This window comes from Haliotis cracherodii, unplaced genomic scaffold (assembly GCF_022045235.1).
Source record: "Haliotis cracherodii isolate W230 unplaced genomic scaffold, xgHalCrac1.p SCAF_6, whole genome shotgun sequence".
Classification (NCBI taxonomy): Eukaryota; Metazoa; Mollusca; class Gastropoda; order Lepetellida; family Haliotidae; genus Haliotis; species Haliotis cracherodii.
This window is the reverse complement of record NW_027266319.1, coordinates 912,699-930,155: the sequence shown is the minus strand read 5'-3', so window position 1 is coordinate 930,155 and position 17,457 is coordinate 912,699. Positions and strand designations below refer to the sequence as shown.

The 17,457-nt window shown below is 40.0% G+C and overlaps 1 protein-coding gene across 1 annotated transcript; it reads right to left on the bottom strand.

Moving 5' to 3' along the window:
- Positions 1-4,378: 4,378 nt before the first annotated feature.
- LOC139444962 (RNA-binding protein spenito-like) lies at positions 4,379-12,885 on the bottom strand. The gene is made up of 3 exons (XM_071225992.1): positions 7,721-12,885; positions 6,609-6,651; positions 4,379-6,249 (listed from the first exon to the last, which is right to left on the bottom strand). Exon 1 carries the CDS (start codon positions 12,828-12,830, stop codon positions 10,524-10,526), a length of 2,307 nt encoding a protein of 768 aa, XP_071082093.1. The 5' UTR covers positions 12,831-12,885; the 3' UTR covers positions 4,379-6,249; positions 6,609-6,651; positions 7,721-10,523.
- Positions 12,886-17,457: the final 4,572 nt, after the last annotated feature.

Here is a 17,457-nt window from a genome sequence, read left to right as displayed (position 1 = left end):
AATCCCAATGCTAGGTTCCTGGGGACCAATTCTAACCCATAATCCCAATGCTAGGTTCCTGGGGACCAATTCTAACCCATAATCCCAATGCTAGGTTCCTGGGGACCAATTCTAACCCATAATCCCAATGCTAGGTTCCTGGGGACCAATTTTAACCCATAATCCCAATGCTAGGTTCCTGGGGACCAATTCTAACCCAGAATCCCAATGCTAGGTTCCTGGGGACCAATTCTAACCTGGAATCCCCATGGTGGCCTTGTTCTGATATGTTTGCCGTGGCCAGAGACTATGTAAGGATCTTATCAATCATTATTAAAATGTGAAGTTATTTTAAGTTTAATTTTTTTATCTTCAGTTTTCTTACTCATAAAAATTGATATAGTATTTTTTATTTGTTTTTTTTTCTCATTGTGCAAGTGTCAGCTTAATTTCTCTTTAAAACTGTGGCTACCATGGCTACCATTAAATCACAGTCAATCATTCCTAATCCATCAAATCTTCCACATGTTCTAGGAGTGAGTTCAGTTTAATGCCAGTAGTATTTCAGTTATGTCAGTGTGGGAAGAGACCTCAAGGTGACACAGATGCCCACCTGCTTTGCTACGTTCACGAGAACCTCAAGTTGAAGTGAGAATTTGACCAATGTGCCGGAATAATTGTCCTGACCATGAGCTTCACATCTTACTCACCTGTATCATGTATTCAGACCGAAGTTTAAGTTACATTTAAGTTCAGATTGTTCAGCAATATATTTGAATGATGATGGTGTTTTATCTGATGTACAGAAGTTCTGTTCTTAAAGGACAACAGGGACATCAGTAAATACTGTCAGAACCTTTATCACATTAAGCTCCACCTTGAGCATTGTTACATCCTTAATGAGTGTGCAGGTAAATACTATATGTTATAATGTACACTACTCACAGGGAGTTAAAGAACACCTGATTCTTTCCCATAACTTTAGTACTGTTGGAGAATCAGGTGACAGATTAACTATAGTAATGGGAATCCGGTGATCTTTAACTTCTTTTGAGTAGTATATACACATGGTTCCATTGGGAATGGTGTGTGTGTAGTCTGTGTATAAAAGAATAAATTGTTGTACATAATGCAAGGCTTGAACACAGTTTCTGAGTTTAGTGTTGAGACACTTAGGGTCATCATAATGAGGCAAATTTGGGATTCAAACCCAAAATCATCAGTTTTTGGAATGTCTAAGGGACATAACTCTGCATGGCAAATTGCAGCACCTCAGATGACTGGGCCACCCTTGAATGAAGATGCAGTACATATAATTACTACAAGTGAGTGAGTGAGTGAGTTGGGTTTAACGCTGCTTTTAACAGTATTCCAGTCATATCACGCCGTGTCAGCTTAATGTGGGAGGAAAGCACGAAGTGATGCAGGTCTAAGACGTTTACCACTTCGGTGAAACCCACGGCACGGGTATGGTGCTGACAAACCTAGAAACATTATCTGGGCGAACCGGGATTTGAACTCACAATCATAGGTTTCTGGCATGCCTAATGGACGCAACTCTGCACAGCGAATCGCGGCGCCTTAGACGACTGGGCCACTCGTGCCCCCTTACTACGAGTAAAACCATCCCCTGTGGTGCAGATATTGAGCCGATACCCCATATCTATTTGACTCTACTAGACTTAATACTGAGCTGGTTTTCAAAAATGCCTTTATATGTGTTAACCAAGAATCAGCTAACAAACCATTACTTTGTTATTCATTGAATCATTCATGTGCAATGGAGAATTAAGTTCACCTGGGTTAGATACTGTTTACTGGAGTAGGACTAAGGCTTGATGGAGAATGAGAGTGTGGAGTGATCTGTTCTCTCTTATTATTAATATGTATCTCATAACCCACAATCATAGGTTTCTGGCGTGCCCAAGGGACGCAACTCTGCACAGCGAATCGCTGCGCCTTAGACGACAGGCCAGCTGCGACTTCCAGAATATCACTAATAGATATATTAACAGTTGGTTTAATATTGATATTTTTGTAACAAGTAAATGGAGAGGGCAAATAAGATCACTTACAGCTATCCTTACTTATTTTCAGGCTTGTGACTTATAATTGGTCAATCTAGAAAAATAACCATCAATAAAGTTTAAAACATTAACGCGAATCGGGCTCAGAAACAACAGAAAAAAAATTAATCAACAGCATATTCTTTTCTATTTGGAACTGCCTATTTACGTTCATTATAAGATACAGAAATCAGCTGATTTTATCCCGATTGCTACATTCCATACCAAGAAATTGGAAAGGAATTTAGTTGGAATTTTTAATTGGTACATGGGAAACACTACCAACATTATCAACACAACTTGTGTCTTTGTAAATCTAGACTCTTGAGATACATTGGGGATGCAGAAATCTGTTACGAGAGTAAGTCCTCATCTTCCTAAGGCAAAGGTATTAACTGACTATAAAAGTCTAGCCTCCCTTGCTGAACTAGGCTAGCATAATGGAGTTATTTTTTTGGCTGGAATAACGAGTCTATGCATAGTCCAATCAAAACTATGTAACGAAATCGACATCCGGTTCATAAACTGCAGTAGAGATGTTGGTTAATTGCAGGATTTGCAAAACATGTGTATTGCCAACTTGGCATCAACAGATATTTTCCAAATCACTCCTTTTTAATCAAAGTGCTCATGGGGTTTAATGCATTTCGCGAAGTAAGATCCGTTTTATTACAATACACATTTTGATTATCGAACTTGCCTGGGCGCCGCCATTTTGTTTGAATCAGAGGGACACAGAAGGGACATAACTCGTAATAGTAACTGGTGGCACCTCGATAAAGCCCAGAAATTCCAGCCTAGTTCTGTTAACGCCCTTGCCTCGGGAAGATGGAAAGTCCTCTTCTGAATAACAACTATTGAATGAGACTCCTCCGGCTGACTGGAAAGTTTCTTCTGTATCTCTCTTTGTAAAGGTTTACCCGATTACATCACTTGAACATGTGTCTAGGTTGTCTAGATATATTCTAGCAGGGTAGACGCTGGTTGGGCGTCGCACACTACTGTTGGTGATCAAACCTAGTTCATCATCATAAATTGCACCCATAACTTACATCAGAATTTACACCTGCAGCAGAACATTTCTACAGTTTTTTGTTTTTAATTCTGTTGAAGAATAAAGAAAGGAATATGCCTGTCCCCATGTTTCTGTAATTAGTTTATATTACAGAACTTCAGGGATTTATCTGATCCTATGTTTGAGTCACAGAAATGTTTTTTGGAATTCCAAGAAAAGAAAGGTGGGAGGCTGTCGATATGTAACTTTATACAATATTTACTGATGATAAGAATCCTATAGCCTGTGATGGAAGAAGGGGATTTCAATGTTTGATACAAGAATATCGACCAACTCTGAACAGGGGCATCTTCCAGAGGCAAGAGTGTTAACTGACTATATAAGTCCAGTTTCCACCCTTGCCGAACTAGGCTGGTATTATGGAGTTACATATTGGCTGGACAAACAAGTCTATGCATAGTCCAATCAAAATTGCGCAACAAAATCGATCTTGCAGATTTCGGGCGGTTGTAGGATTTGCATAGGATGTGCATCGCCAACTTGGCGTCAACAGATATTTTCCAAATCTTTTTCTTGTTTAATCAAGGTGCTCACGTTATTTGATGCACTTCGCGATGTAAGACCTTTTTTTATCACAATATAGATCTTGATTATCGATCAGATCGTCTTGACTGGGCGCCGCCATTTTGTTTGAAACAAATACACCTGATACGAGAGGTGGAATATGATTGGTCCATAGGAGAGGTTTAGAAGGGACATAACTCATAATAACCACTGGTGTCGCTAGGATCAAGTCCAGGAATTTCAGCCTAGTTCGGCAAGGGTGGAAACTGGACTTTTAAAGTCAGTTAACTCTCTTGCCTTGGGAAAATGGAACAGGTATACTTTTGACCAGATTAGAAATGTAAGTTATACACTACATACAATTTACAGGTTTGATTTCTTCATCAACAGGACTCACACTGTACGTTATGTTCTTCCATTCAGTCTTGATGGGTACAGGACACAATCTTTGTGTCAGATAAAACCCAGGAACTTTCATAGGCTGAGACTATTATTTAAATACCAAAATGTATATTTAATCAGTTAAGTGAAAGTTTCGAACACCAGCACATATGGCACAAGTTGAGTCACAATACCTTCCCACAAGAAGAACCTTAAAACACACTTTCCCAGAGCGCTGTCGACCATACTCTGTATAGGAACTCTGATCAAATCTTACAACAAAATATGTTTTATTTTGAAAACTTAACATCATCTTCAATAGAAGAATAAATACTTAAAATGTTTGAACATCTGTGAAAAAAATTCACAGCCATATAAAAGTCTGTATAAACACAGGGCTGCCTCACTGACTTTGGCACATGTTCAAAACACCCACACTGTTGAGGCCAGTTTTCTGAGCAGCCATTCAAACCGACCACTCTAGTCATGGAATCACAAGCACATCAAAGCTTGCTTGGAGGGGTCACTTTGACCTGGTCTTTCGGACAGATTCAACAAAATGGACATTTGCAGCTCTGTATATGGGAGTCTTGCAAAGAGGGTGGCCTTGGACTTGGTTCCTGGAAAATCCCAGCTGGAACCACAGATGAGACACATGAAGAAGGAACAAGCAGCTGAAAATAGACTGGTTCACCTTCCAACACAAAACACCAGCAAAACATTCAGGGTGGTTGTGGAGATCTTTCTTTCCAATACAAAAACAAACACTGTGGCTTCTCTAGGAAGACGATCACACACTAAAATTTCAGGGCTACAGGATGAAAGGCTTTGTCAGGTTTCCCTGAAACATGTTATAATATTGCAAGACACAACCATGGTATGTTGCTGTGGTTACGGTTTCAAGCACATTTGGCACCACCATGTATCCCAGATAATGAGATCGACGTCATGGTTACCGGCGCCACACACCGTGATTGGTTTCACCACATTCACTTGCTGGTTAGACTGTAAGGGGCATCGAAACTGGAACAACATATTCATAATGTTGATGTTCAATTTTGAGAGGACCAATTCCTCTGTACCTGCACTTCACACAACAAGAATGCACGCCAAAGTATGGAATTTTGATGAGGGAGTCAAGAAGGTTTTGTAGAGTTACAAAACTGTCTTGTTGACTTCCAAAGGGTCACGTTTCTCACCAACCACCAGCGAGTATTCCTTGAAATACAACTTCTCACATTTTCACTGCTGTTCAGCGAATGCCTTCCTGGACTGGGGAACGATTTCATCAAACAATCAAAATCACATTAATTTCACACATGTACGTTTATTTCACATACCTAAAAGAATGAGTACACATCACTTGCGGAAGCAACAATCACAAGTAAAAACCACCTGTCACAATATTGAAGCACTTGTCCACAAAATATAATTAATTCAAATTTCTTGATCCAACATGGCTCCTTCCGGACTGAGAAATACTCACAAAAACACAGGCTATATATTAATCAGTATGCCATGCACTTAATACACAACACATATTATCTTGCGATCATCTGGGAAAGCGCCTCTTCACACTACAAGCTGAATAACTGTAAGCCCTAAACCAACATAAACCATGGCAGCAGAACCGGTAGCTAGATTCATCACTTTCAACACATCCTACACTGCTGTCTCCGTGAACATTTTCCAGCATTCTAATTTCCAACTTTGACAACATCTTGTAATTAATTTTGAACACAGTGAATCAGCTCATTTTCCCCCAAACCAATGAATTTCCGAAACACTTCTTTCGTTTTTTCACAAAATTGAGTTCATTGCGGAGAACTTCCTAATTGGCATACTCTCTGCTGGAAAAGAAAGTTCCATCCACTAAGAAATCTAAACGTTGTCATTGTTGAAAATTGTTCTGTGTGGAACTACACAACAACCCTTGCAAACACTGTATAAAACAACCTAACGCTTGGCGAGATTCGTGTGACACTTCCCATGAACAATTTCTTCCAATGGCTTCCACTGCTTGGAATGGCAGTTCATGGAACACTGTTCAGTCCCACACACAGTGGTTGGGTGGAATAACCACGTCACAGGGAATATTTGGCTCACAGAAGCTTTCCTTTCCAATTCACCATTTGGCACAGTTTTCACACATCCATATTTCAGAATCAATTCCAAGTATTTATGTCTTCTATATTCAGAATCCTCACAGACGATCTCTCCTCTGAAACTGTGACTTTGATGAACCTGTAAAAGTTTCAAACAATTACTTTATATAGATAAAAACAACACAATCGCTGATCATGATAATAATATAATTCAGCATTAGAAATTGGCACTAGTCTTATCGTCCTTGCCAAACAGCCCATTAGTTAAGGTATCATACATGTCATATGGACTAGTAGAAATGTGTAAGGGTTTGGCTATATGTTATCATTAAAAAGACTAGTGAAGTAAAATGTAAGTTTCTACCACTGTTATTGCAAACATGGAGGTATTATTAAGTTGGTGTTACAACATCTAACATTTTTAATCATGCAAATAGTTGCATCTTTCTGAATTGTTGAAGCAATATTTACTCTTTACAAGAAAGCTACATATATTACCTCAACAGGATCCAACAGGCTAGCTGGTTGACTTAATGACAAGCTGAAATGATAAAGACAAAAATATCTGTAAATATCATAACAGACACAGATTATCCTAATACCTTGATGACAATAGGAGAGCGATTGACAGAACTGTCAGACTACAGATAAATATCTACAGATAAATATCTGCTGTATGTACATGTCTATGGGAGTTACACACGTCTAAAAGCTCAGATTATTTTATAAAAGTGTCTTTCAGGATAGAAAATCACAACAAAATTAAATAAAAAAGGGGTGACAATTCAAACATGTCTGAGAACAAGTGATTACGGTAACCCCTACACCGCAGCAATGCATAAGAGTGTACTGTATAACAACTCAACAGACATCTGCATGTGTTGGCAATCTCTAACATGTTTAACGCTGTTTGGTCTCGTTTATCAGTATTCCATTGCTCAACACTGCTGTGAGATACATTCTCGGCACAGCACTGTAGCATGTAAATGATCAAGTCTGGACTAGTCCGTCTGAGAATGTGAGCAACCTCCAATGTCATTGTCAGATAACGATAAGACGTAACAATAGTGCTGGAGACTCCAGAAGGGACACCTCGTCATCCTCGATCATACAGGGTATTATATCTCTACTCCATAACAATAAATACCCTGGACCTATTTACCATCATAACTTTGTTTCAGAATGACTGAGTTGTGTTGAATGCCACTTTGAATAGTATTTCAGTTATACCACTGTATGTCAGCTTAATGTGGGAGGAAAGCCAGAAGTGATGCAGGTTTTAGACATTTATGGTGCTGACAAACATTGAAACAATCAGGGCGAACCAGGATTCAAACCCACAATCATAGGTTTCTGGCGTACCCAAGGGTCATAACTCTGCACAGTGAATTGTGGCGCCTTGGAAACCAAATCTAGCTATTGAGGGCGATAGTTCTGAACCAGTTCTCAATGCTGTGACTTTGCTTCAAAGTGGAACTGAATAAAACTAAAAGAAAATGTCGGCAAATATGGTTGCTAAAGACCTATTCTAACCCACATCTTCACGGGTAACAGCGGACTGTACATACAGCAGACAGGGAGATGTGGGGTGTAGCGGATGTAAGACTTACCTGTATGTCGATGTAGCTGCAGCACCAGGAGGGGAAGATGTGACAGACGACAGAGACACTGCTCTAGCTGCTTAGGCATTGATATAAGAAAAACATACAGAACATTCTAAAACAATTACAAACTGTGACATAAATAAATTCATTCTCACCAGAATTAAAATGGAACTCTTCCACTATTCGACATCATTGTAAAAACTAAAACAAAATCTTTATAAAGATACAAATACAGAGTTGCATACCAAATCAGTACTAGCAGTAGTATCAGTACTAGCAGTAGTATCAGTACTAGCAGTAGTATCAGTACCAGCAATAATATCTACAATTCACTGAATGTGCTGAGTCAGCAGAATGTCCACCTGCTCGCAGTCTACAACTGACATCTGCTATGTACAATCGTATAAACAGAGCATAACAAGAACCCTGAAGTCTCAAAACTTAAAAATTATCAGAAAACAATCAACCAGTAACATGCAACATGTGCAGTGTGTTTATAATGTAACCATGGCAACAGCAGACCTCTTAAGGAGTGCGCTGGTAACTGAGGGACCTTGTCAAAAGACCACGAAGCAGGAAAAACAAGTGAATTTAGTTTCTGTTGAGAACATCCCCAAAAAAAATCAGCAACCTGTTGGTAATTCCATCATTGTTCATTATCATCTCTAACCATAAAACTTGCCCAGCACCATGTGCCTGCAGTGACAAATACTGCTTCCCTAATCATTGCAATTGGGCAATAAAAAAAGTATATCATGTAAACCGTCCCTCACCCCACCAAAAGAAATATTCTTTTTTCGGCTTCATCGGTTATTTAAAAAGATCCCAAACATAATGAAAAAATAAAAAATAAATAAATAATAGAAGTGACTGTAAACATGTTTGTTCGGAACCAGTCACCTGGATCTGATAAGAAGACTTCAGCATGAAAACAACACTTCTTCAAGGAGCAAGTTTTACAAGTTCAGGGCCTGTATGCTTTCTTTTGTTCCTGGCTCAAATGACAGATTGTTACAGAACTTAAGTTTACAAGATATAGACATATATCATGTTCTTTTTAGTTTATCAATTAGGCTGAACAAGTATACAGAGATGATTCTGAAACAGTAAATTCTTGCAAATTATTGCTAAATCATGCTTTGTGGAATAAAAGAAACTGCATCAACCACAGTGCCTTAAAAACTGCATCATGTGCGGTGTCTTAACGATGAAGGACCTGTCTCACATTAACCAGTTACTTGACGGCTTTTGTTTGAAAACAAAACGAACATGGTCAAATAACATCAATTGTCACAATTGCAATTACCCTACAATCTCCCTTCTTACCATTTCATATATATCATCTGAACAAACGAAAGACAGGTTCACAGTATTTCTATAAAATACTTATTAAAGATATATGAGAGGGAAATAATCATTTTGCTAAACCAGAGTCAGAACTTGGACAGAATATTGAAGAACAAGTCAAGAAGATGATCAATTCAATTGTTTAAGTGTACGAGCGTGACTGAACTACAATGGTTTTCGTTTCAAATTTTAAATTTTAAATCATATATTGCTAACAAAGTGTCTTCTGAATAAAATGGGATATGTGGACAGTACAAGTACTGTTCGAAAGAAGATCTTATACACATATTTTGACAATGTAACAAAGTGAGCTCCATCTGGCGAGACATCAAAACCAAATACCAGGTAACAATATCCAAAGAAATTTTTCTTTTTGGTTATTTCACAAAAAATAACAATCCTTTAAACTTATCATTATTTTGTCAAAATGAATCATTTTCAACTTTAGAAATAATAAATATCCACCAACATTCCAATTTATACAGAAGGAACTCACTGCATTTTATAAGCTAACAAAGTATACTTCAGTCATTATTTGTAATAGAGATTTCTTTAATAAGCTTCAGTCAAGCTGTCATGCTTTACTTCTATGAATTATCATACAAAACCATGTAAATGCTCTAACAAAATTACAAAAAAAACCTGCATTGTGACAATTGATGTTGATTAATGATCCATCACTTACTTTACACTAACACAAGGGATACCAGAAACTCTTTAAACACACATGTTGCTGTGTACTCCTCATCCCTGCACTACTACAGGTGCGTCTTGCCAGGTACACCCAAACACCCTACACCTATTGCATAAACAGGAGGAACGCAATGCTTCAACGTGATGAAGCTGATGATCCGGTCTCAATCTGTGTAACAACATTCAGAGCTAAGAATAATGTCCCGACATATGGCACCTTTACATAACAAACAATTATTGCATGATCAATTTTCATAATTTCTTAGAATGACAAATGAAAGTATGTCAAGGGTATCAATGTTTCTCAGCGCAAAAGTCTAAGTAAATCACAAGGTTGGTTGTAAAAATAAAGTATAAATCAATACACACTATGCGAAAGATTCAGCGGTGTTTTCTCTGGTTTTCACAATGATCATAAATATGGTATGTGCCAAAAAAATTCTTTTCTAGCCCAAACAAATCTTCATTTTGAACTTTTACAGACAGACAGCTTAATATCATTAGTGCAGCCAGTCGTGTTAACTCTACTTTGGCTTCCACTAGAAACATAGAAACACAGGCACAGACTTAGTTAAGTTGACACTGGACAGGTTTTTCATGGCATACATCAATTGACGTAACAACATTTCTGAATAAAAAACTCGAATTATAGAAATATGAAACATTCGACCGGAACTTAACCTACAAACTCAGGCTGAAGCGAACTTAAATTCAAATTTAAAAACGAGATAACAACGACAAGTCTGTCACAAGGTCTTCCCAACCCCAACTAGGCAGCTCCAAGGACCACCACAACCACCAAATAATCTTCTTTAGCAGGATCGGCAGGGAGCTGAGGTGCACGCTTCTGGAGAAAGCTGTATCCAAATGAGCAGGGAGGAAACGCATGAAGCACACCCACATTGTTCTTGTCCTGTGACGGGTTGGGAGGGAGGGAGATCACACCAGCAGCTTCCTTCTGCTTTAGGTAAGTTACCAGATTCTTGAGGGGTCTTGGTTGAATGGATCCACTGGGGTCCTCATAGCTCTGTACAGTACTTGGTAATGCTAACAGGATACAGTGGCCATGTGCCCCAGAGCTCTGAATGCGACGTCCTACATCATCCAGTTTGGGCTGATCTAATCGGAGACGTTGAGTAATTTTGAGAACTGGAGATTCTGTTGTTGTTGGGTCTCTCATCAAATTGTCCACTATTGTCACATCCCCGCTAACCACATGCATACGAGCAGCGAATGAACTACTTTTAAGTATCAATGCACCATTCCAAGCAACAGGTAAACATTTAGCTAAATCAGACAATGAACCAACATGGTCAGAAATATTGAGCTCCTTGTCACCTTCGAGTCTCCGCCCATTCCGTCCAATTCGTTCGTCACACTCTTTCCCTGATTCACCACTAGTCCGACGCAAAGCATCATGGTCCTTGATTCCGTCACGCCCAATAAACTCACGAGGTCTGTCTGGTGACCTTGACCTCCCAGAACGATGAATACCAAGCTCACCCGGAGATCTAGGTCGTCTCAGACGATCACTGTGGTCACTTAATCGATCCCAATCGTCTCTCCTACGTTCGGAATCACGTGGATTGTCAGGATTGCGATATGCATTCATTGGATCACCACCAGCGATATGCCAATCATCACGGCGAGATCTCCGGTCACCTTGACCATCGGAACCTTGGCCCTTCCATGGACCTCCCTTTTCTCCAACTTCGAAACCTCGTCCCTGTTCCTGGTATGGGCTGTCTTGCTCGGAGACATTAGCAGCGATAGTGTTGGGGTCAGCAAAATCCACTCGAAGACGCCGGTTGTGTCCTCCCATGGGCCACCCACGCATGTCCTGACAGGCTGCGGTTGCAGCATCAACCCCATCATACAATACATAAGCATAATTTTTTCCATGAGGCCACTCTATCCTATGAATCGCACCAAATCTATCAAATTCTCTTTCAAGTGTATCATAACTCACCCAAGGACCAAGCCCACCTACCCACAAACAAGTTGTAGGAGTCACCTTTCCATAACCAATTTTACACTGGAACTTTCCAATATATTTTCCAGACATATCCACCTTTGACTTGTGTGCACAATCTAGATTAATAAATTTAATGAACGCATATGCATTACCCTGACCTCTTTGGGGTCTTTTAATATCTATGTCTTCCACACTCCCATACTTTTCAAATATCCGTCTCAATTCACCATCAGTAATATTCACATCCAGATTTCCCACGAACAATGTTCTTGTTGCCTTATCATCAAACTCAGGATCAACATGATCTAAATGATGAGGAAATTTCTCATTTGGTGCACGAGGACGATCAAGCGGTTGTCCGGCAGCGGCGGCCACAGCAGCAGCAGCAGCAAAGGCTGCAGCATCCCCTCTTGGAACAAACTCTCTGGCTGGCTGAATGGGTCTGTCACCCCCACCACCTCTACCCCCACCGCGTCTATTTCCCATCATGTGGGGTGGGGGAGGGGAGCCACCTGACCCCATGCGACTTGCATGGCCATAGAACATATCACGATTATTATATTCACTATTTGGACTGTTGCTACGTGTTCGCTTATTGAAAACAGGGTCCACTCTAACTTGACGATCAAACAAAACAAGCTTAGCTTTTGCATGTTTTGCAACACGAGCGTGTTCTGGGTAACGGAAGTTTACATATGCCACTCTCTGATCTCCTGAAACAGTAATTTTCACGTTCATTTCCCCGTACTTTTTGAATTCCTGAAGCAGGGTATCTCTCAACAATGGATCAGGGATTTTGCTTGGAATACTACTTATACACAGTGACCTGTAATCGTGAGATTTCGACTGATCACGACTTTGAGCATACCCCCCCTGATCCATCATTCGATCGTTTCTGAAGTGTTTACGTGGGTGATCCATCTCTCCACGGTCAAAGTCATCCCGACGTGGAGGATACGATTTGTTGAACTTCCCACCCCTCTCACGCCGATCGAATTCAGGACTCAATCTGTCGCGGATGGAGTCGTGATCGGGTAATGAATATGAAGAACGTGACCGTTTGCTTCTCGGAGAAGCATCACGATCTTGTTGTCGTTTCATGACGGTTGTTCTCCAAAAAAAAGTTGCTGATGTCGCCGAAAGCTTCTGTTTCACACCGCCGCCATCTTGGGTTCAGTGAATAAATTATGTATTTTTTACTCGCTCAGTAAGCACTGCTATTTGACTGTTGTTCCCATCTTCAGTGACTGTTCAATGATGTTAATGTACAGAAAAAATAATCTGAAGAACTGTACAAATCATACAAAAGAAAAGCTCGCATGACTATATTGCAGTGCGCATTATTTCGCATTCCGGAAAAGACACATCAGCTTCGCGTAGGAATATCAGCCCGGAATATAAAAGTGAGATATGTTAACGGAATTACCTCCCTTTCCTCGCAATCGTCTGCACTCCGTCACAGGACGGGACACCTCCGCGAATCAGCCAGGCCTTTGAGGGCTTAAGCAGCGACATGCAGCGACAGGATCAGTCGGTCAAAATAAGCCGCTGTGAAAATCGCAGAAATTATGTGAAAATCAAGTAATCTTAGCGGTACGTCACAGTCCAACAGCAACACATCACTATAAGGGGAGGCGAGCAATAACAAACATGCATGCTGTCCACAACAAGTAGGGGACCATGAAATATAAATGTTATGATCGGTCCTCAGAAGACAGATGAGCTTTCTACCAGAAATAGAACGTATTCGGGACCAAAACCTTAATACCCAAAACACTGCACATGCTCCGTGCACGGGTAACAGATCATTGTGGATTTTGACACTTCATTTCAGCAAAATATTTGTTTGTTTGTTTGTTTAACGCCGCACTCAGCAATATTACAGCTATGTGACGACGTTATGTAAATAAACAAGTCTGGACCAGGCAATCCAGTGATTGACATCATGAGCATCGATCTACGGAATTGGGATACGATGACATGTATCAACCAAGTCAGCGAGTCTGACCACCCGATCCCGTTAGTCGCCTCTTACGACAAATATATTCGCCTTTTACGGCAAGCATGGGTTGCTAAAGATTTATTTTGGTGACATTTAACAGTATAGTTGATTTGCGTAATCCACATGTTATATGCGTAAGGTCTCTACATGCTTTAATGCCATTCTTTATAGGCCTGTTTACGATCAGATGATTTTTTTTGTATATGTAGACTATATAGATAGTTTTTTCAGTTACAGATGAAAAACCAGATATTTATTTCTAATTAAGACTATAAGCCAAAAGCCCCCCCCCCCCTTCTCCGTCTTTAGCTGACCATGGTGGATGAAACGAATATTTTTACAAGGAATCAAATTTGTGAATTCATATCTCAGTTACAAAAAATATATTTCACATCACCTGGTCAAATGAGGTCGAGTGTACCACAAATGCAGACTCGATCACGTGTTTGTCCAGGTGTGTTATGTATAGAACTGGTTGTATCATTTCGGAAATATCTCCTTACATCTCCTCTCAAAGACAATTCAGACAGTCTGAGTGGAGTTTCTCTCTCCCTGTGAATCGTGGACATGTCACTATTTGAGCAGGTCACATGGGGTACATTGGTATATTAAAACCCAGATGTTATCCGTGCAGATCCATGGTAGAATATAGGTGTTCAGCAACCCATGCTTGTCGTAAGAGGCGACTAACGGGATCAGGTGGTCAGGCTCGCTGATTTGATTGATGCATGTCACCGTATTCCAATTGCGTGGATCGATGCTCATGATGTCAGTCACTGGATTGTCTGGTCCAGACTCGATTATTTACAGACCGCCGTCATATAGCTGGAATATTACTGATTTTGGCGTTAAACAACAAACAACGTTCTGTTTATGATAAACTGAACAAACGAAGTTAGGGACCATGAATATGTTTGTGGATACCTTTTGTAGTGAAGACTGACCACACAATTTCATATTTAACCTATAAAACGTATTTCACGCTGCCCAACTGGTTTTGTTAAGTATATTTCTGTTTTAAACTTCGCCAGTGTGTCTTCATCAACGCATGCAATTAACAAGGGGGTGGTACATGTAATAGGAGTAGTTTATTTTCTAAAATGTACTACAAATGGTAGTATTTTATTGCAATCAGATGTAAACGCAAAGTTCAACTATACCAATATCGAAAACACATGCAACTCATGTCACACATCCTGTTTTCCGGCAAACGAAAAAATGAACACAAAACAATAACAGTGGTAACCCTCGAGCGAAATATATGCAGCATTCCCGAATCTAAACGTGATGACGAGTTGGGTTTGCTATTAACACCCCACACCACCCACCCACCCTTTTTATTTCGAAAAAAATCTTTATTTCTGTATAAATTACCACCAAGGACATTAAATAGATCGTAATTGTGCAACCCCCCCACCCAAAAAAGCTGTATCCGCCCTTGTGGTCATATAAATAGCATCAATCATTATCGATATTTGTTTCATGAATATATAGTTGTTAAGTGTGACGTTCCTCCCTTTGCGCCCTATACCATATGTACTGATCCTTCAAAATTCAAATAGTGTTTTTGTAGAGCTACAACGTTTGTGTCATCAGAGACCATAACATATCTCATGGTGTCATCTAACGTTTGTAACTCGCAAGCCATTCCAAACTGGTTACAAATGTCCTATTTCACCTTGCTATGTAATTAAGGAAGGCCGCGTTTACAACCTGGGTGAGAACTGCCGGCTTTAGTCCTAAAAAGAGCATTTTCCCCATTTTTCAAACTACAAAAAACACACATTTGTTTTATGTTCATATTACTGAAATCCGTTGTCGAAGCCATACCTGCGCGAGCTACATAATTTAAACATGGTAGACCCCTGTGTATAAATTTACAGAGGCAAATAGCTTGTTACAAGTTATGACGGGAGTGTCGACTTCGAATGTTTACAGTTGCAGCATTGTGTGATTTTCGCCCTAAAACTGGCACTGGATTTAGGATGCACTCCCATCAACGCAACCACGACGCCATGTTTACATAGGCCTCCCCGTGTTGATCTAAACAAGGTCACATGACCTGAAGGATCAGGCTTGTGCTTGGCAAAATGCTTATATACGGTTTTACGAATTAGAGAAGACAAACGTTTGATGTTTGATTAAATGCTTCAACATGCCGAGATGAGGCGGGATAACGTGACCATGCGACTATTATTGTTTCAAGCGCAGATTTGTATCACTATGGCAACTTGAACCGTGACTCCGTACGAAATATTTCTGTGGTGAAAGTTTCAGTCTCTGTTTTACATACGACTGTTTCAGCGTTTATATCACTTTCCGTTTAGTGGTCCAATGTAAGATATAACACATTCATGTTCACAAATGTAATTCAATATTATAAAGCATGACATGCGCAATTTAAAGAGCAGTACCCTCCACTCAAAGACGAAAGTACCCATCCAAACGTCATTATTCTCGATTTTATTTTTCAAATTAACCCTTTCATTACCCTAGAATTAACTATGCATGTGTGAAACGTCCTTGAAACGAACTGTAGAAAAACATTTTTTTTAGATATCATCTTAACAGGGTTTTCTGGGTGGTTTCCCTGCTTGGAAATTGACCGAAAGCCAAGCTTGTATCATTAGTAAATTTTAAAAAGTCAAAAGACACAAAAAAAAGTCGACAGAAAGACTGTCAGAGTCAACACTAAAAAAAGGTCTCAGGTAGGGCTGGGACGAGTCAAAATTTACTCCCCGGGTACCCACCCCACTATTACCCAACCCAAACCGGGTACCGGCTGTAGGTATCAGGAGATAGCTACAAACTGTCCGATTGGGTCAAGTTTGACCGCAACCCTGGCAAAATGTATTTAGATACACGCGTAAAACGAACTGGTCATGCATACACTGAAGTTGAATGCATGAAGGTTTATCTTTTTCTCAAACATATTGAAGTCAGAAGGAATGCGTGCATAGTCAGAAAGAAATGGGAACATTAGTGACTTGTAGTGTGACCATTGAGGTTTAGATAAGTTTTGTCATCAAACGATATATCCCGTGACTAACCACGGGCCAGGATTGTCCCGTGGTACCCGGGTCCTGCTCAGTACCCACCCGACCCGAGTACCCGAGTTACCTGTCCCAGCCCTAGTCTCAGGGATCCCTACAGATTCCGTGTAGTCAGATAACAGCGGTCACTTTTTGTAGTCAACAAAGGACTGTAGGTGTGTTGAGGACCCGTGTTAGCCCACATGCTCTGCATGATACAAGAAAATAGCAGAACATCTGTAGAAAGCATTGCGAAATGTGTCAGATGTGTTGAGAATGTGTCAGGAATAAGAATTTGACTTTTTTATTTCAACACTTGCATGCTTTTGGCTAATACCAACACTCACTACAGGGCTAAATGTGTCAAAAAGTCTGATTTCATAGGGTTTATGGAAGCGGTTTTTATATTTAAAGATGAGCAAGCTGATTTTCCTAGGAGAATTAGTACTGACATATATTATGGCAAAGGCTCGTCTTGGGCCAGATACGTGCTCATGTCTATTGAAGATAAAATAAATCAGCCATTTTCGCTCATATATGCATACCTTTGTATTTATCATGTCAGAAGTTCCAGACTTGTAAGAAATAAGGCTTGTTGTCCTCTATTTCGACATGTCTGACAGCTTCCATAACACTATTTCACGGTCACCCTTTGCATTGAACATTTCCAGTGAGTCAGTAAGGTTCTGCATAG

Bases quoted from the DNA above. Each gene is read 5' to 3' on its own strand.
- LOC139444962 (XM_071225992.1), bottom strand. From the start codon at position 12,830: ATGAAACGACAACAAGATCGTGATGCTTCTCCGAGAAGCAAACGGTCA.